This window comes from Mauremys mutica, chromosome 3, assembly GCF_020497125.1.
Source record: "Mauremys mutica isolate MM-2020 ecotype Southern chromosome 3, ASM2049712v1, whole genome shotgun sequence".
Classification (NCBI taxonomy): Eukaryota; Metazoa; Chordata; order Testudines; family Geoemydidae; genus Mauremys; species Mauremys mutica.
In genome coordinates, this window is record NC_059074.1 from 46,613,342 (window position 1) to 46,629,424 (window position 16,083).

General features: G+C 44.9%; 1 protein-coding gene across 3 annotated transcripts in view; it reads right to left on the reverse strand.

Moving 5' to 3' along the window:
• The window catches only part of ELOVL5 (ELOVL fatty acid elongase 5), a 61,951-nt gene that overhangs the window by 11,609 nt on the left and 34,259 nt on the right, over positions 1-16,083 (reverse strand). For all 3 annotated transcript variants that reach the window (XM_045009049.1, XM_045009050.1, XM_045009048.1), the window contains exons 2-3: positions 12,134-12,199; positions 4,671-4,858 (exon numbers count right to left, since the gene is read on the reverse strand). In XM_045009049.1, the coding sequence (XP_044864984.1) occupies positions 4,671-4,858; positions 12,134-12,194 (249 nt within the window). In that variant the 5' untranslated portion in view covers positions 12,195-12,199. The remainder of the gene's footprint in view (positions 1-4,670; positions 4,859-12,133; positions 12,200-16,083) is intronic.

Consider the following 16,083-nt stretch of genomic DNA (forward strand, 5'->3'; position numbering starts at 1 on the left):
CTTTCCTAAAGGCACCGTCAATGCTAGATCATGGACATGTCTTTTCTTATGAAATGCAGCTGTCTACAAAAGACTGACTGTAGCAGAATGAAAGAGCAGTTTCCAGCAGAAATACAGAGCATGGGATGTTTAAATTACCTAAAGTTAACCATTCTAAAGGCAATTTTGAAAAATGCTACTCAACATTAACAGTATGGTCATTTAGTTCTGAGGAACCAAAGCAGAATCTTTATTAACACAAAAGTGAACACCCTACAGTTAAGAGTTTGTTTTTGTCCCTGTTACTTTCTCCCTGTCTGCTTTCATTTTTTCTTTAATTTTGTAATTGTATTACTGAACTTTATAAACTGCTTTGCGGTTACCGTTTGTGTCAAACACCCTGCACAAAATAAAACTGTACTACTAACAGAAGGTCTGGATTGAGGCACGTTAGTGAGGCAATATGTACAAACTTGCTGCTCTGTTGATACAGACACAGAACTTTAGCCTCCATGCTGTCAGGAAGCTTTCCCAATTAAAACAAGGGACCCAATTATATTGCATACTGGCAAATACAAGTGAACAGGGGGACTTCAGATCACAAGAATTTTAGGTTAAAGTGGAGAAGAGGCAGAAATTCAAACCTTATTTTTCTGATCTTAAGAAAGCAAATAGAAGGGAAGTGTGTAAAAATTTATCTTTATGAATGTGCGCTCAATTCTAAAAGACAGAAAGCCATATTGGTTAAGTTTAATCATATCTTAGTTGGGATGTTGACTTAGTTGTATGGTGACCCAATTATCTCAGATTCTAGAAAACTCATTCTTTTAAACAAGATTAGTAAATGGTGTTCCTGTCATGACTCACAACCATTAATAAAATTGCAGCAAGACTCCAAATACAACATCAGGTACAGTAACTGCAAGCTGCTAAATGTTTTATGTACTTAAAAAAAGTTGTAGACATAAATGTCAAATATGAATATGCAATGAAGTGTCCATAGAATATTACCAAATTTCATATAAAAGCACCACATTTGTAAACAGGATGTTGGACAGGATAAACATTCTTATATTTCTTGTTAGCAAAAGAGATACTCTCCTGCAGAGGAATTGTGAATTGTCAACAATGGTAGTATGGAGCAAACATGCACAGGCTTAATATTATGCAAGTGAGTTGTCCAACCAAAGTTAGTAGGACTCCTCCCGTGTGAAAGCTTTCCACAGGATCAGGGTCTTAGCTGGCACTCCATTATTATGTTTGCCCTCAACTCTGCCATTGTAGGACTACATAAATATGGGCACAATGCAGAGTCTATTGAAGGGGGTTTAAAGAACTGGTTTTATTTACTCTAGAAGTTTTCTGAAGTGCTGAACAGAAATGCACTGTATACCAGGGCCGGCTCCAGACCCCAGCGTGCCAAGCGCGCGCTTGGGGAGGCATTTTGCCGGGAGGGCGGCAGGCGGCTCCGGCGGACCTTCCGCAGTCATGCCTGCGGGTGGTCCACCGGAGCCGCGGGACCAGCGGTCCTCCCGCAGGCATGACTGCGGAGGGTCTGCTGGTCCCGCGGCTCGGGTGGACCTCCCGCATGCCGGAGCCGCGGGACCAGCAGACCCTCCGCAGGCACGTCTGCAAGAGGTCCCCCGGAGCCGCGGGACTGGCAACCGGCAGCGCGCCCCCTGCGGCATGCCGCCGTGCTTGGGGCGGCCAAATTCCTAGAGCCACCCCTGCTGTATACATATAATGTAGTTTACGTTACAAAATGCTAAGTCACAGCATACACAGGTTACTGAGGCCATTAACATTTAATATAACACTGTAGCTCTGTGGGTGTCTATTTATAAAAATAGTTATATTGCACCCATTAATGTGCTCACCACACAAAGCAGGGGGAGGTCTCTGACTGGCTAGCTGGAAGAAAAGGGGTATTGTCCCTTTAAGGGCTCTTCTCCCTATCTGTTGTAGGAAAGTTTACAGAGATGGACAGTATGCAGCTGGGGCCAGGCAAGGAGAAGGCCACTGCACCACCCTTCCCGCTGGCTGTAAGAGTGTAGATGTGGGGAGTATTTATACCACAGTTGCCAACTTTCATGTAGTAAATAAGCACCCTGACTTTCACAATAAGCAAAAATCAAGTTAATTCCATTTCAAAACAAGGCCAAAACAAGCCAGTCCCTAAGAACCCTAACACTCTATGTGACTAGATCCCCCCCACGTGCAGTCTGGGACTGTGGTGGGCCCACTGTGCATCCTTGGCTCTCTCCCCCACCTTGTTCCCAGCAAGCAGGAGCCAATCAAAAAGACCCGATTTCTGCATTTTTTTCCCCAACAGGTTTGGCATGTCTGATTTATACCCCATGCAGTCCCAGACAGCCCCTCTTTTACTGGGATCAGGCTGGCAGCATTCACTCACCCATGAACTTGACAAAAGGACCAGATTCCCTTTTGATCTGCTGTGGGCATTTTACTAGTTGCCCTTTTCCCTGGGGAGCTGGGAAGGAATTTTCCCCTTGCTGCCAGACTGGCCAAAGCGGGGTAGGCTTTTTCTCCTTCCCCACAGTAAGTCTGGGATCCAGTAGGTTGGAGTAAGGGAGTTAGGTTGTAATGCTGCACCTTACTACATAAAATTCATCACAGCAGGTACTCTACGGAAAGGATATAGTTATTGGATGATATGGATTGGGAAAGGATTTGAAGGAAAGCATCCCTTAAGGGAGCTGAAGAAGGGGGTCGGGGGTTTCTACGTCTGGAATAGCAGAGCCAAACCCCATCCCCTTTCACCTCAAGTGAGGGAAGGACATTGGGTCCCAGCAGCGAGACAGCTGGGACCTGGGTGGGAATTATTTGGAAGTGATTAAGGAAAGGATGTTGAGCTGCACTGTACAATTTATTGCTGGCGTTTCCAGATATTTTAAGTGAATAAAGTTGTGGTCTTGCCAGACAATGCTGAATGGATATTTTCATGCAGAGAGCAAGATCACTAAATATAACGCTAACACTGAAAATCAAGGTGCATTATATATTCACAGTAGCAAAGACTATGTTCAATGACATTCTAGTTAAATTTAAGCTCTAGCCACTAATCATGTAGCCTACAGGTGAAGTTTTATTTTTCCCTTCACCATATCAAAGAACTCACATTGACTATGTGACTTTATGGCAGTTTTCCAAGCCACATGAGTAATGCCAGGCAAGTGTTAAAAAAAAAAATATAAACATGCATTTGATTTAGCTGAGTTGACAAGGCAAATGGTGCTTAATAAGTGGGGAGATTGCCATGAAAAAGAGAAGCAGTTCAGCTGTAATACAACTATAAAGGCTTTACATCATATAAAGTTTACGGAATATTGTATAGGGAATAGTGTGAAGGAATAACTTTTAAGTAAGAAAAATAATGAATTAATAATAATGACAATACTTAGCTTGTACAGTGCTTTCCGTCAGTAGATCGCTTTAATAAAGGAGATCAGTATCATTATCCCCATCTGTAAAATGGGGAAGCTGGCACACAGAAAGGGAAAGTAACTTGCACAAAGTCACCCAGTAGGCCAGTGGCAGAGCCAGGAACAGCACCTGGGTGCCTTAAGTCTCAGTCCAGTGCTCCAAGTTCACAGAATCAGACATTAGTAATGGAAAAGACTTCTTAGTGGTTACTAGGCCATCCTCCTACCCTGTTACAAAAACTTCATGTGGAAAATATGAGTATTATTCTGAGTGCTAGAAGAGAAGAGATCAGCTGCAATGGGAATTTTATCTACACTTACTATAATGCCAAATAAATCTGCACTTGTATATATGCCATAGATTAAGATGTTTGTCATGAACTCTGTGGTGATATTGCTTATGCTTAATTTTATATATTTGCATGGAGTAATCTCAGACAATACACATACCTATCATATTTACACAATTATTTAAGTGATATGAAGCTTAAAATGTTAACATAATTAACTAACTTTCTTGATTTTTTTAAGTACCTACTGAAAAAAAAATTAACCCCAGCATATTAATTGTGAACATTCTTATTGATCTGGTTGATGGGGTAGGATGGAATTTATAGTTTCTGGATCTCTATCTTGTAAAATAAAACAGACACATAGTTTCACTCAAAGTTGAAGGAATTATATTAAATAATCTGGTTTTAACTTTGTGAAAACAATGGCATCCCAAGTGTGATAACATATTTCTGTTACAGAACAACCAAGATGATTGAGAAGATGTGATTCTCAAATGTGCAAAAGCAAAGATTAAGATGTGGATCTAATACATTTAAATAAAATTATATTCTATGCTCCCTAGTGAGATGTGATGTAACTACCCATTCTTAGAGCAGCCCGCCTGTAGTTCTCTTTTAGGGGAGTAGTTAGGAACTATTCAAATACTACTGAAGTTTACCTGAAGACTATAACAAGTCACGGAAGTTGAGTTTTCCTTTTCATTGTGTGCTGAAAGAGAGCTTCACATTTCAGAACAATTTATTTTGCACACCATCCTCTATGCCCTAAGGTATTAACAGCAGTGCTCGTATGAACTTAGTAATAATGGTGATTTTCTTTGGAGAAGTGACCACTGAAGAATTGTTGCAACATTTTGGCAGTTATTTTACCAAGTTTAGGACAACAATATGCACGGACAGGTTTGTGTAAGTGGGGGTTAAATAGGGTACTGCACAAACAAAAAAACCCTCCTACCTCATAAAACATATAAAATGACAGTAGCGTAAGTCCAGCATTATAGATCACTAGAATTCCTCGGCATGAGAATGGTTGTTTATTCTGCATGTACTTTGGTCCTATCCATACGATTAATAAGTATAAGACAGAGAAGATAAATGTAGGTGTATAGTTATCCAGAAGAAGCCATCCTTTTACTCTGGGATCTGAAATAAAATTTAAAAAAAAAAAATTTACTACCGCAATTTAGTAAATGGAAATATTTAAAACACTTACTATAAGCCTTATCAGGAAAACATTTTGCTCAATCACCTAACATGAACCAATGTGAATGAAAGAAAATGCTTAATGGAAAACAGCAAATAAACTTACTAGAAATGCTGATTGTTCTGAATTACACAATAACTTGCATATATAGCAAGGTTACATTTAATCACACTGTTGCTAAGCAAAATGCAAGTAATACTGCTCCCAATGAAAACATTGCTTTCAAAAGGGAGTTTTCTGCTAAGTGTTTTAAACTATTACTTGAAATCTATCTTTGGTATTTGGGACAGAAGAAGATTCTGAATAAGTTTTAAAGCTGATAAACTTCACCGTGCTGTTTTTCGTTTGTTTCTTCCTCTCTCCCTGAAAGGCTCAATATATCAACATAGCTAGTTTTCAAAGTCATATCTGCTTACTGTATTAACAAAAGTACATTCTTACTGTTTTTATTTCTGCTAGTCCTTAGGAGCCAGTATGGCTAAGAGAGGGAACTGGATTCCTTATTGTGCATCACACACTATATTCCAAGCAATAAATTACACCAGCGTAAACCCAAACAGGATGCTGATTTTACACAAGTGTTACTCAGCATAATTTGGCTTTTGGAACTTTTTTATTGGTGATGCATGAGAAGGAAAACAGCCCTGTTGAGAGTGTGATTCCAGGGGAAGTTGGCAAGACAGGCAAGTAGAAGAGACACATTTTTAAACAGTAAACTGAACAAATTTGATATGGATATAAAAATATTCAGACAAATATGATGCTCTTTTTACAAAATCACTTTTTGAACTGAAATACACATAAGGAAACAGTCATGGAGAAGGTGTCAGCTTGTCCCGTTCCATAGAGGCCTGTCTATAATGGGATCAACACACAGTTTAATACAAGCTCACACCAATTCAGTTTAGACACTCTGGATACGTCTACACTACAGGATTATTCCGATTTTACATAAACCGTTTTTTTAAAACAGATTGTATAAAGTTGAGTGCACACACTAAGCACATTAATTCGGCGGTGTGCGTCCATGTACTGAGGCTAGCGTCGATTTCCGGAGCGTTGCACTGTGGGTAGCTATCCCATAGCTATCCCATAGTTCCCGCAGTCTCCCCCGCTCATTGGAATTCTGGGTTGAGATCCCAGTGCCTGATGGGGCAAAAAACATTGTCACGGGTGCTTCTGGGTACAGCCTCACCCCTCCCTCCGTGAAAGCAGCAGCAGCCAACCGTTTCGTGCCTTATTTCCTGGGTGAACTGTGCAGACGCCATAGCACAGCAAGCATGGACCCTGCTCAGCTCAAGACAGCAATCATGGACGTTTTAAAAACCTCGCGCATTCTCATGCACTCAATGCTGAGCCAGGACCTGCAAAGCCAGGCAAGGAGGTGGCGGCTACAGCAGCGCAGCGATGAGAGTGATGAGGACATGGACACAGAATTCTCTCAAACTAAGGGCCCCTGCGCTTTGGAGATCCTGCTGGTAATGGGGCAGGTTCTAGCCACTGAATGCTGATTTTGGGCCCGGGAAACAAGCACAGACTGGTGGGACCGCATAGTTTTGCGGGTGTGGGACGATTCCCAGTGGCTGCGAAACTTTCGCATGTGGAAGGGCACTTTCATGGAACTTTGTGACTTGCTTTCCCCTGCCCAGAAGCGCCAGAATACCAAGATGAGAGCAGCCCTCACAGTTGAGAAGCGAGTGGCAATAGCCCTCTGGAAGCTTGCAGCGCCAGACAGCTACCGGTGAGTCGGGAATCAATTTGGAGTGGGAAAATCTACTGTGGGGGCTGCTGTGATGCAAGTAGCCAAAGCAATCACTAAGCAATCACAAAGCTATGAAAGGTAGTGACTCTGGGAAATGTGCAGGTCATAGTGGATGGCTTTGCTGCAATGGGATTCCCTAACTGTGGTGGGGCGATAGATGGAACCCATATCCCTATCTTGGCACCAGAGCATCAGGGCACCCACTACATAAACCGCAAGGAGTACTTTTCAATGGTGCTGCAAGCACTGGTGGATCACAAGGGACATTTCACCAATATCCACGTGGGATGGCCAGGAAGGGTTCATGACGCTCGCATCTTCAGGAACACTACTCTGTTTAAACGGCTGCAGCAAGGGAATTGCTTCCCAGACCAAAAATAACAGTTGGGGATGTTGAAATGCCTGTCGTTATCCTGGGGGACCCAGCCTACCCCTTGATGCCATGGCTCATGAAGCCATACACAGGCAGCCTGGACAGTAGTCAGGTAGTGCAGAATGGTGGTAGAATGTGCATTTGGCCGTTTAAAGGCGCGCTGGCGCACATTATTGACTCGCTCAGACCTCAGCCAAAACAAATGTCCCCATTGTTATTGCTGCTTGCTGTGTGCTCCACAATCTCTGTGAGAGTAAGGGGGAGACCTTTATGGCGGGGTGGAAGGCTGAGGCAAATCACCTGGCCGCTGATTACGCGCAGCCAGCCACCTGGGAGATTAGAAGAGCACACCAGGAAGCGGTGCGCATTAGAGACGCTTTGAAAACCAGTTTCATCACTGGCCAGGGTACAGTCTGACTGTTGTGTTTCTTTCTCCTTGATGAAACCCTCCCCTCCTTGATTGACTCGACTCATTCAGTGTAAGCCACCCACCCCCGCCTTTCGATCACAGCTTGCTTTCTAAGGAAATAAAGTCACTTTTGTTTAAAAATCATGTATTCTTTATTACTTAATTATAGAAAGAGGGAGAGAACTGACAAGGTAGCCTGGGTGGGGTTTCGGAGAATAGTAGGGAAGTAAAAGGCCACTATAAAAATTTCATAGTTTCATAATAATGAGAGCCTTTTGGTTGGGCTGTCCACTGGGGTGGAGTGGGCAGGTGCACGGAGCCTACCCCCACGAGTTCTTATTTCTCTGGCGGGTGAGGAGACTAAGGAACATGGTGAGGGGGGAGGGTGGTTATACAGGGGCTGCAGCGGCACTCTGATCCTGCTGCCATTCCTGAAGCTCCACCATACGCCGGAGCATGTCAGTTTGATCAGGCAGCAGCCCCAGAGTTGCATCCCGCCGCCGCTGATCTTCCTGCCGCCACCTCTCATCTCGAGCATCTCTCCTGTCCTCACATTCATCCGTCCTATCCTGACATTCGTCCCTCCTATCCTCATGTTCACTGGCATCTTTCCTGTACTTTGCTACCAGGTCCTCCCACTCATTCAGATGCGCTCTTTCATTGCAGGTCACTTCCATGATTTCTGAAAACATTTCTTCTCGCGATTTTTTTTCCCCGCCACCTTATCTGAGAGCCTTTGGGACAGAGTAGGGATACTTGAAAAATTTGCAGCTGCATGAGGGAGGGAAAAGAGGGAGAGAAGTATTTAAAAAGATACATTTTAGAGAATAATGGTCATACTCTTTCACGGTGAACAACACTATTCACCTTACATAGCACATGTGTTTTCACTACAAGGTCGCATTTTGCTTCTTAAATGAGTGCCTGCGGCTTTGGTGGTACAGATCACAGACGCAGGTCTGGGCTCAGAATTCTGCTTGCATGCGGCCATGGTAAGCCATTGTCTTTCATCTTCTGCAGCCTTCATCTATCCAGCACTCTCCTTTCCCAAATAGCAAGCAAAGTCCATTGAGTGCTGCTTCTTTCCTGTTAACGTGCAGCAGCAGAAACCACCTCGTGGCTGGTACCAGGAAAGATCCCTGCTAGCCAAACGCGGAAAAGCGCAGCGCCAATCGCGTCTCCCTCCACCCCCCTGCTTGGCTACCTGCAGGGAAGGATTTTCTTTTAAGCAACAAGCAAACAGCCCAGTAGGAATGCCCATCTCTGTCCCCTTACTTAAATTCCTGAATTTCAACCAGGTTACCATGAACGATATCACTCTCCTGAGGATAACACAGCAAGATAAAGAATGGATGTTGCTTGAATGCCAGCAAACACTGGGACCATACGCAGCTAGGCTTTGTCATGCAATGATACCAGATTACTTGCTACATGCATGGCATGATCAAGTGTCCTACTGTGGAGGACGGAATAAAGCAGCGCTGCCCAGAAACCTTCTGCAAAGGCTTTTGGAGTACCTCCAGGAGAGCTTCATGGAGATGTCCCTGGAGGATTTCTGCTCCATCCCCAGACATGTTAACAGACTTTTCCAGTAACTTTACTGGCCGCGAATGCATCCCAAGTCCTCAGGGCAAATTAATCATTAAAAAACGCTTGCTTTTTAAACCATGTGTTATATTTACAAGGTACACTCACCAGAGGTCCCTTCCATGGCTTCATTGTCTGAGATAGTTGCTTGGGAGGGCTGGGAGGGTAATTCCGTCAGGATGAGAAAAAGCTCCTGGCTGTTGGGGAGAAAGGAGTGCTGTGTGCTCTCTACAAGCTCGTCCTCCTCATCTTCCCCGTCCGCAGAATCCTCAGCCATGGCTGCGATTACCATCCCCACCTCGGAATCCACGGACAGGGGTGGGGTAGTGGTGGCGGACCCCCCTAGACTTATATGCAGCTCAGCGTAGAAGCGGCATGTTTTTGGCCTTGCCCCGGACCTTCCGTTTGCTTCTTTGGTTTTCTGGTAGGCTTGTCTGAGCTCTTTAACTTTCACACGGCACTGTCCTGAGTCCCTGGTGTGGCCTCTCTGAATCATGGCCTTGGAAATTTTTTCAAATGTTTTTTCATTTTGTCTTTTGGAACAGAGTTCTGTTAGTACGGAATCCTCTCCCCATACAGCGATCAGATCCAGTATCTCCTGTGCAGTCCATGCTGGAGCTCTTTTTCGATTCTCAGGAGACTGCATTGTTACCTGTGCTGATGAGCTCTGTGTGGTCACCTGTGCCGATGAGCTCTACACGCTGGCCAAACAGGAAATGAAATTCAAAAGTTCGCGGTGCTTTTCCTGTCCACCTGGCCAGTGCATCTGAGTTCAGATGGCTTTCCAGAGCGGTCACAATGGTGCACTGTGGGATACCTCCTGGAGACCAATATCGTCGATTTGCGGCCACACTAACCCTAATCCGACATGGCAATACTGATTTGAGCGCTACTCCCCTCGTCGGGGAGTAGTACAGATATCGGTATTAAGAGCCCTTTATATCTATATAAAGGGCTTCGTTGGGTGGACGGGTGCAGCGTAAAAATCGGTTTAACGCTTCTAAATTCAGTATAAACGTGTACTGTAGACCAGGCCTCTGTAGCAGTGATGAGGCTCCAGCTCTATTTTATTTGAGCTCAGAAACCATACCGTAGTCTGGGGGCAATCTACACTGTAGTCATAGGGTGTGACTGGACCTCACATAAACAAACATACTCAAACTAGCTTTATTCTAGCTGAGCTAGCTTTTCTCGGGAGTGCTGAAATCACAGCAGCACAGGCCGCACAAGCCCACTCACAACCTTCAGCACTTATTCAGGCAGCTAACCCATGTGGATGCCCACTCAGCTACAGCTGCTCTGATACTTGAGCTAGCTCCATTTAAGTTAGCTCAGGTATGCCTAGGCAAGCTGCAATCACACCCCATGACTGCAGTGTAGATATAGAATAATAGAATATCAAGGTTGGATGGAACCTCAGGAGGTCATGTAATCCAATCCCCTGCTCAAAGCAGGACCAACCCCAACTAAATCATCCCAGCCAGGGCTTTGTCAAGCCGGGCCTTAAAAACACCCATTCCAGTGCTTCACCACCCTCCTAGTGAAATAGTGTTTCCTAATATCCAACCTAGATCTCCCCCACTGCAACTTGAGACCACTGGTCCTTGTTCTGTCATCTGCTACCACTGAGAACAGCTGAGCTTCCCCTCAGATAGTTGAATGCTGCTATCAAATCTCCCCTCACTCTTCTCTTCAGCAGACTAAATAACCCCAGTTCCCTCAGCCTCTCCTCGTAAGTCACGTGCCCCAGCCCCCTAATCATTTTCAATGCCCTCTGCTGGACTATCTCCAATTTGTCCACATCCTTTCTGCAGTGGGGGGCCCAAAACTGAACACAATACTCCAAATTTGGCCTCACCAGTGCTGAGTAGAGGGGAATAATCACTTCCCTCAATCTGCTGGCAATGCTCCTACCACTGCAGCCCAAAATGTCATTAGCCTTCTTGGCAACAAGGGCACACTGCTGACTCATATCCAGCTTCTCAGCCACTGTAATCCCCAGGTCCTTTTCTGCAGAACTGCTGCTTAGCCAGTTGATCCTCAGGCTGTAGCAGTGCATGGGATTTTTCCATCCTAAGTGCAGGACTCTGCACTTGCCCTTGTTGAACCTCATCAGATTTCTTTTGGCCCAATCCTCCAATTTGTCTCGATCACTCTGTATCCTAGCCCTACCCTCCAGCGTATCTACCTCTCCCCACAGCTTAGTGTCATCCGCAAACTTGCTGAGGGTGCAATCCACCCCACCATCCAGATCATCAATGATGCCCTAAGATGAGGCCTTAAAGCTTGGTAGGTGTTTAGAGGGGAAGCCTTCAAATTGTTTAGATGCACTTTTTTCTTGTCCCCCAGATTAATGTTTTCAAAACATGACAAATATGTAGCATATTATAAAACCAGTACATATAACAGATTGAATGCCATATCCTAGCTAAGGAGATTCTATTTGTCATCTTATCTCAAAAAAGGAGAGAAGGAAGAAAAAAACGAAAGAAGGTAAGCAAAATGGATTAGAAGCATAAGGCATTAGGAACATGAGAAAAAAATTGAAAGACCAAACAAAACAAACATTTGAAGAAAAAAAAAACCCGAGAGGATAGGATAGTGTCATTTTAATTCAGACATTCTTATTTACCCTCTCCCTCATTACAAGAGGGTACTTCATGAAGAGCAAACTTAAAACAGGGTATTTTTCATGCAACATTTAATTAATTTGTAGGATTTCGTGTTGCAGGCTATTGTTAAGGCAACTAGCTGAGTAAGACCAAAAAACAGGTTGACACTTATAGGAAGAAAAATAGCAGCTGCAGTACATTAGCTCAGATAAAGTTTCAAGGTCTGTCATTCCTCACTCTTCAAGTCATAAGCCGATCACTCAGTAGCTTCAGAAGCCATTTTCTCTGAACATCACAGTTTTGCACAATTGGGTGTTTATGGGCACTGAAGCAGCTGACACAAACCACTATTAGCTTCAGGATACTAGAAAGCCAATCTCTTCCACTATGGAAGTTTCTGTACTTCAATATATGCATTTGAACTTTGGTTCTATAAATTAAATGTGCATATTTATAAAATGAACAACTTACCTCTTGGCCCGAGCCAGACATCCAGGTAGCTATTGATTGTTTGATCCAGGGATTCCATCATACAACCTATAAAAACAGAGTGAGAAAATAGTTATTTCTGCAGGTGATAGTGGTCATGGCAAGCTATGGCGTAAATCCACCTGCACTAGCCCATTTTGGATTAAATGATTTTTTCAGAAAAAAAGATTTAAATTGGATTTTTTATTGTTATTTAATTAATAACTGATTTTTAAAAAAAATCAGTTATTAATTAAATAATCAAAAAATCCTATTTAAATCTTTTTAAAAAATCAGTGTTTAAAATTAAATCTGAATTGAATATAAAATATGTTAAGGCCTTAATCTTATCATAACCTCCAAAATAGTTCAATAAAGAATACATATGCTGAATCCATGAGCCTCTATAAAAAAAAAATTGAGTTAAAGGCTGCTTTTCTATATAAAGAAAGAATCAGGGGGAAAAATATCTAACTTTTGAGATCGAGCTTTATAAATCTGGCACAAAGATTGTGTATTGGATAAAGAGCTTGATCCTGGGGAGGGGATGGGTAGTGGTCTGTGCTACTAGATGCAAGAGACTGGCAAAGTCACCACTGCTGTTGCTGGAGTCTCTGGGTATGTCTACACTATGGGATTATTTCAATTTTACAGAAACCGGTTTTGTAAAACAGATTGTATAAAGTCGAGTGCATGCGGCCACACTAAGCACATTAATTCAGCGATGTGTGTCCATGTACCGAGGATAGTGTCGATTTCCGGAGCGTTGCACTGTGGGTAGCTATCCCATAGTTCCCGCAGTCTCCCCCGCCCATTGGAATTCTGGGTTGAGATCCCAGTGCCTGATGGGGCAAAAAACATTGTTGCGGGTGCTTCTGGGTACAGCCTCACCCGTCCCTCCGTGAAAGCAGTAGACAACTATTTCGCGCCTTTTCCTGGGTGAACTGTGCAAATGCCATAGCACGCCAAGCATGGACCCTGCTCAGCTCAAGACAGCAATCATGGACATTGTAAACACCTCGCGCATTCTTGTGCGCTCAATGTTGAGCCGGGACCTGCAAAGCCAGGCAAGGAGGCAGCGGCTACGGCAGCGCGGCGACAAGAGTGATGAGGACATGGACACAGATTTCTGTCAAACCGCGGGCCCCTGCGCTTTGGAAATCATGCTGGTAATGGGTCAGGTTCTAGCCATTGAACGCCAATTTGGGGCCCGGGAAACAAGCACAGACTGGTGGGACCGCATCGTTTTGCAGGTTTGGGACGATTCACAGTGGCTGCGAAACTTTCGCATGCGGAAGGGCACTTTCATGGAACTTTGTGACTTGCTTTCCCCTGCCCTGAAGTGCCAGAATACAAAGATGACAGCAGCCCTCACAGTTGAGAAGCGAGTGGCAATAGCCCTCTGGAAGCTTGCAGCGCCAGACAGCTACCGGTGAGTCGGGAATCAATTTGGAGTGGGCAAATCTACTGTGGGGGCTGCTGTGATGCAAATAGCCAAAGCAATCATTAAGCAACTGCTACGAAAGGTAGTGACTCTGGGAAATGTGCAGGTCATAGTGGATGGCTCTGCTGCAATGGGATTCCCTAACTGTGGTGGGGCGATAGACGGAACCCATATCCCTATCTTGGCACTGGAGCACCAGGCCACCCAGTACGTAAACCGCAAGGGGTACTTTTCAATGGTGCTGCAAGCACTGGTGGATCACAAGGGATGTTTCACCAACATCCACGTGGGATGGCCGGGAAGGGTTCATGATGCTCGCGTCTTCAGGAACACTACTCTGTTTAAACGGCCGCAGCAAGGGAATTACTTCCCAGACCAAAATTAACAGTTGGGGATGTTGAAATGCCTGTCGTTATCCTGGGGGACTCAGCCTACCCCTTGATGCCATGGCTCATGAAGCCATACACAGGCAGCCTGGACAGTAGTCAGGAGTTGTTCAACTACAGGCTGAGCAAGTGCAGAATGGTGGTAGAATGTGCATTTGGCCGTTTAAAGGCGCGCTAGCGGACATTACTGACTCACTCAGACCTCAGCCAAACCAATGTCCCCTTCCTTATTGCTGCTTGCTGTGTGCTCCACAATCTCTGTGAGAGTAATAGGGAGACCTTTATGGCGGGGTGGGAGGCTGAGGCAAATCACCTGGCCGCTGATTACGCACAGCCAGACACCAGGGCGATTAGAAGAGCACACCAGGAAGCGGTGCGCATTGGAGAGGCTTTGAAAACGAGTTTCATCTCTGGCCAGGGTATGGTGTGACTGTTGTGTTTGTTTCCCCTTGATGAAACCCCCCTTGATTGACTCATTCCCTGTAAGCCACCCACCCTCCCCCTTCGATTACAGCTTGCTTAAGGAAATAAAGTCACTTCCGTTTAAAAATCATGTATTCTTTATTAATTCATTATAAAAAGAGGGAGAGAACTGTCAAGGTAGCCCGGGTGGGGTTTGGGAGGAGGATAGGCGGGAAGGAAAAGGCCACTAAAAAAAATTCACAATAATGACAGCCTTTTGGTTGGGCTGTCCACAGGGGTGGAGTGGGCGGGTGCACGGAGCCTCCCCCCACACGTTCTTACACGTCTGGGTGAGGAGGATGTGGAACATGGTGAGGGTGGTTATACAGGGGCTGCAGCGGCATTCTGTGATCCTGCTGCCGTTCCTGAAGCTCCACCAGATGCTGGAGCATGTCAGTTTGATCACGCAGCAGCCCCAGAGTTGCATCCTGCCATCGCTGATCTTCCTGCCTACACCTCTGATCTTCCTGCCGCCACCTCTGATCTCGAGCGTCCCTCCTGTCCTCACGTTCACTGGCATCTTTCCTGTAATTTGATACCACGTCCTTCCACTCATTCAGATGAGCTCTTTCATTGCGGGTCACTTCCATGATTTCCGAGAACATTTCGTCTCGTGTCTTTTTTTTCTGCCGCCTTATCTGAGATAGCCTTAGGGACGGAGTAGGGAGGCTTGAAAAATTTGCAGCTGCATGAGGGAGGGAAAAAAGGGAGAGAAATATTTTAAAAGATACATTTTACAGAACAATGCTTACACTCTTTCACGGTGAACCACACTATTCACCTTACATAGCACATATGATTTCACTACAAGGTCGCATTTAACATCTTAATATTGAGTGCCTGTGGCTCTGGTGTTAGAGATCTCACAGACGCAGGTCTGGGCAGCAGAATTCGGTTTGCATGCGGTCATGGTAAGCCATTGTCTTTCGGCTTCTGCAGCCTTCATATATCCAGCGCCTTCCTTTACCAAATAGCAAGCAAAGCCCGTTCAGTGCTGCTTCTTTCCTGTTAACGTGCAGCAGCAGAAACCACCCCCCGATCCAATTCTCTGGGATGATCGGTTTACCCCTTCCCCCACCACATTGCTGGTATCATGGAAGATCCCCGCTAGCCAAAACGCGAAAAAGCTCAGCGCCAATCACCACCCCCCCCATCTCCCGCTTGACTACCTGCAAGGAAAGAATTCTTTTAAGCAACAGGCAAACAGCCCAGTAGGAATGCCCATCTCTGTCCCCTTAATTAAATTCCTGAATTTCAACCAGGTTACCATGAATGATATCACTCTCCTGAGGATAACACAGCGAGATAAAGAACAGATGTTGCTTGAATGCCAGCAAACACCGGGACCATACGCAGCTAGGCTTTGTCATGCAATGATACCAGATTACATGCATGGCGTGGTTAAGTGTCCTACCGTGGAGGACGGAATAAAGCAGCGCTGCCCAGAAACCTTCTGCAAAGGCTTTTGGAGTACCTCCAGGAGAGCTTCATGGAGATGTCGCTGGAGGATTTCCGCTCCATCCCCAGACATGTTAACAGACTTTTTCAGTAACTGTACTGGCCACGAATGCATCCCAAGTCCTCAGGGCAAATTAATCATTAAAAACGCTTGCTTTTAAACCATGTCTTATATTTACAAGGTACACTCACCAGAGGTCCCC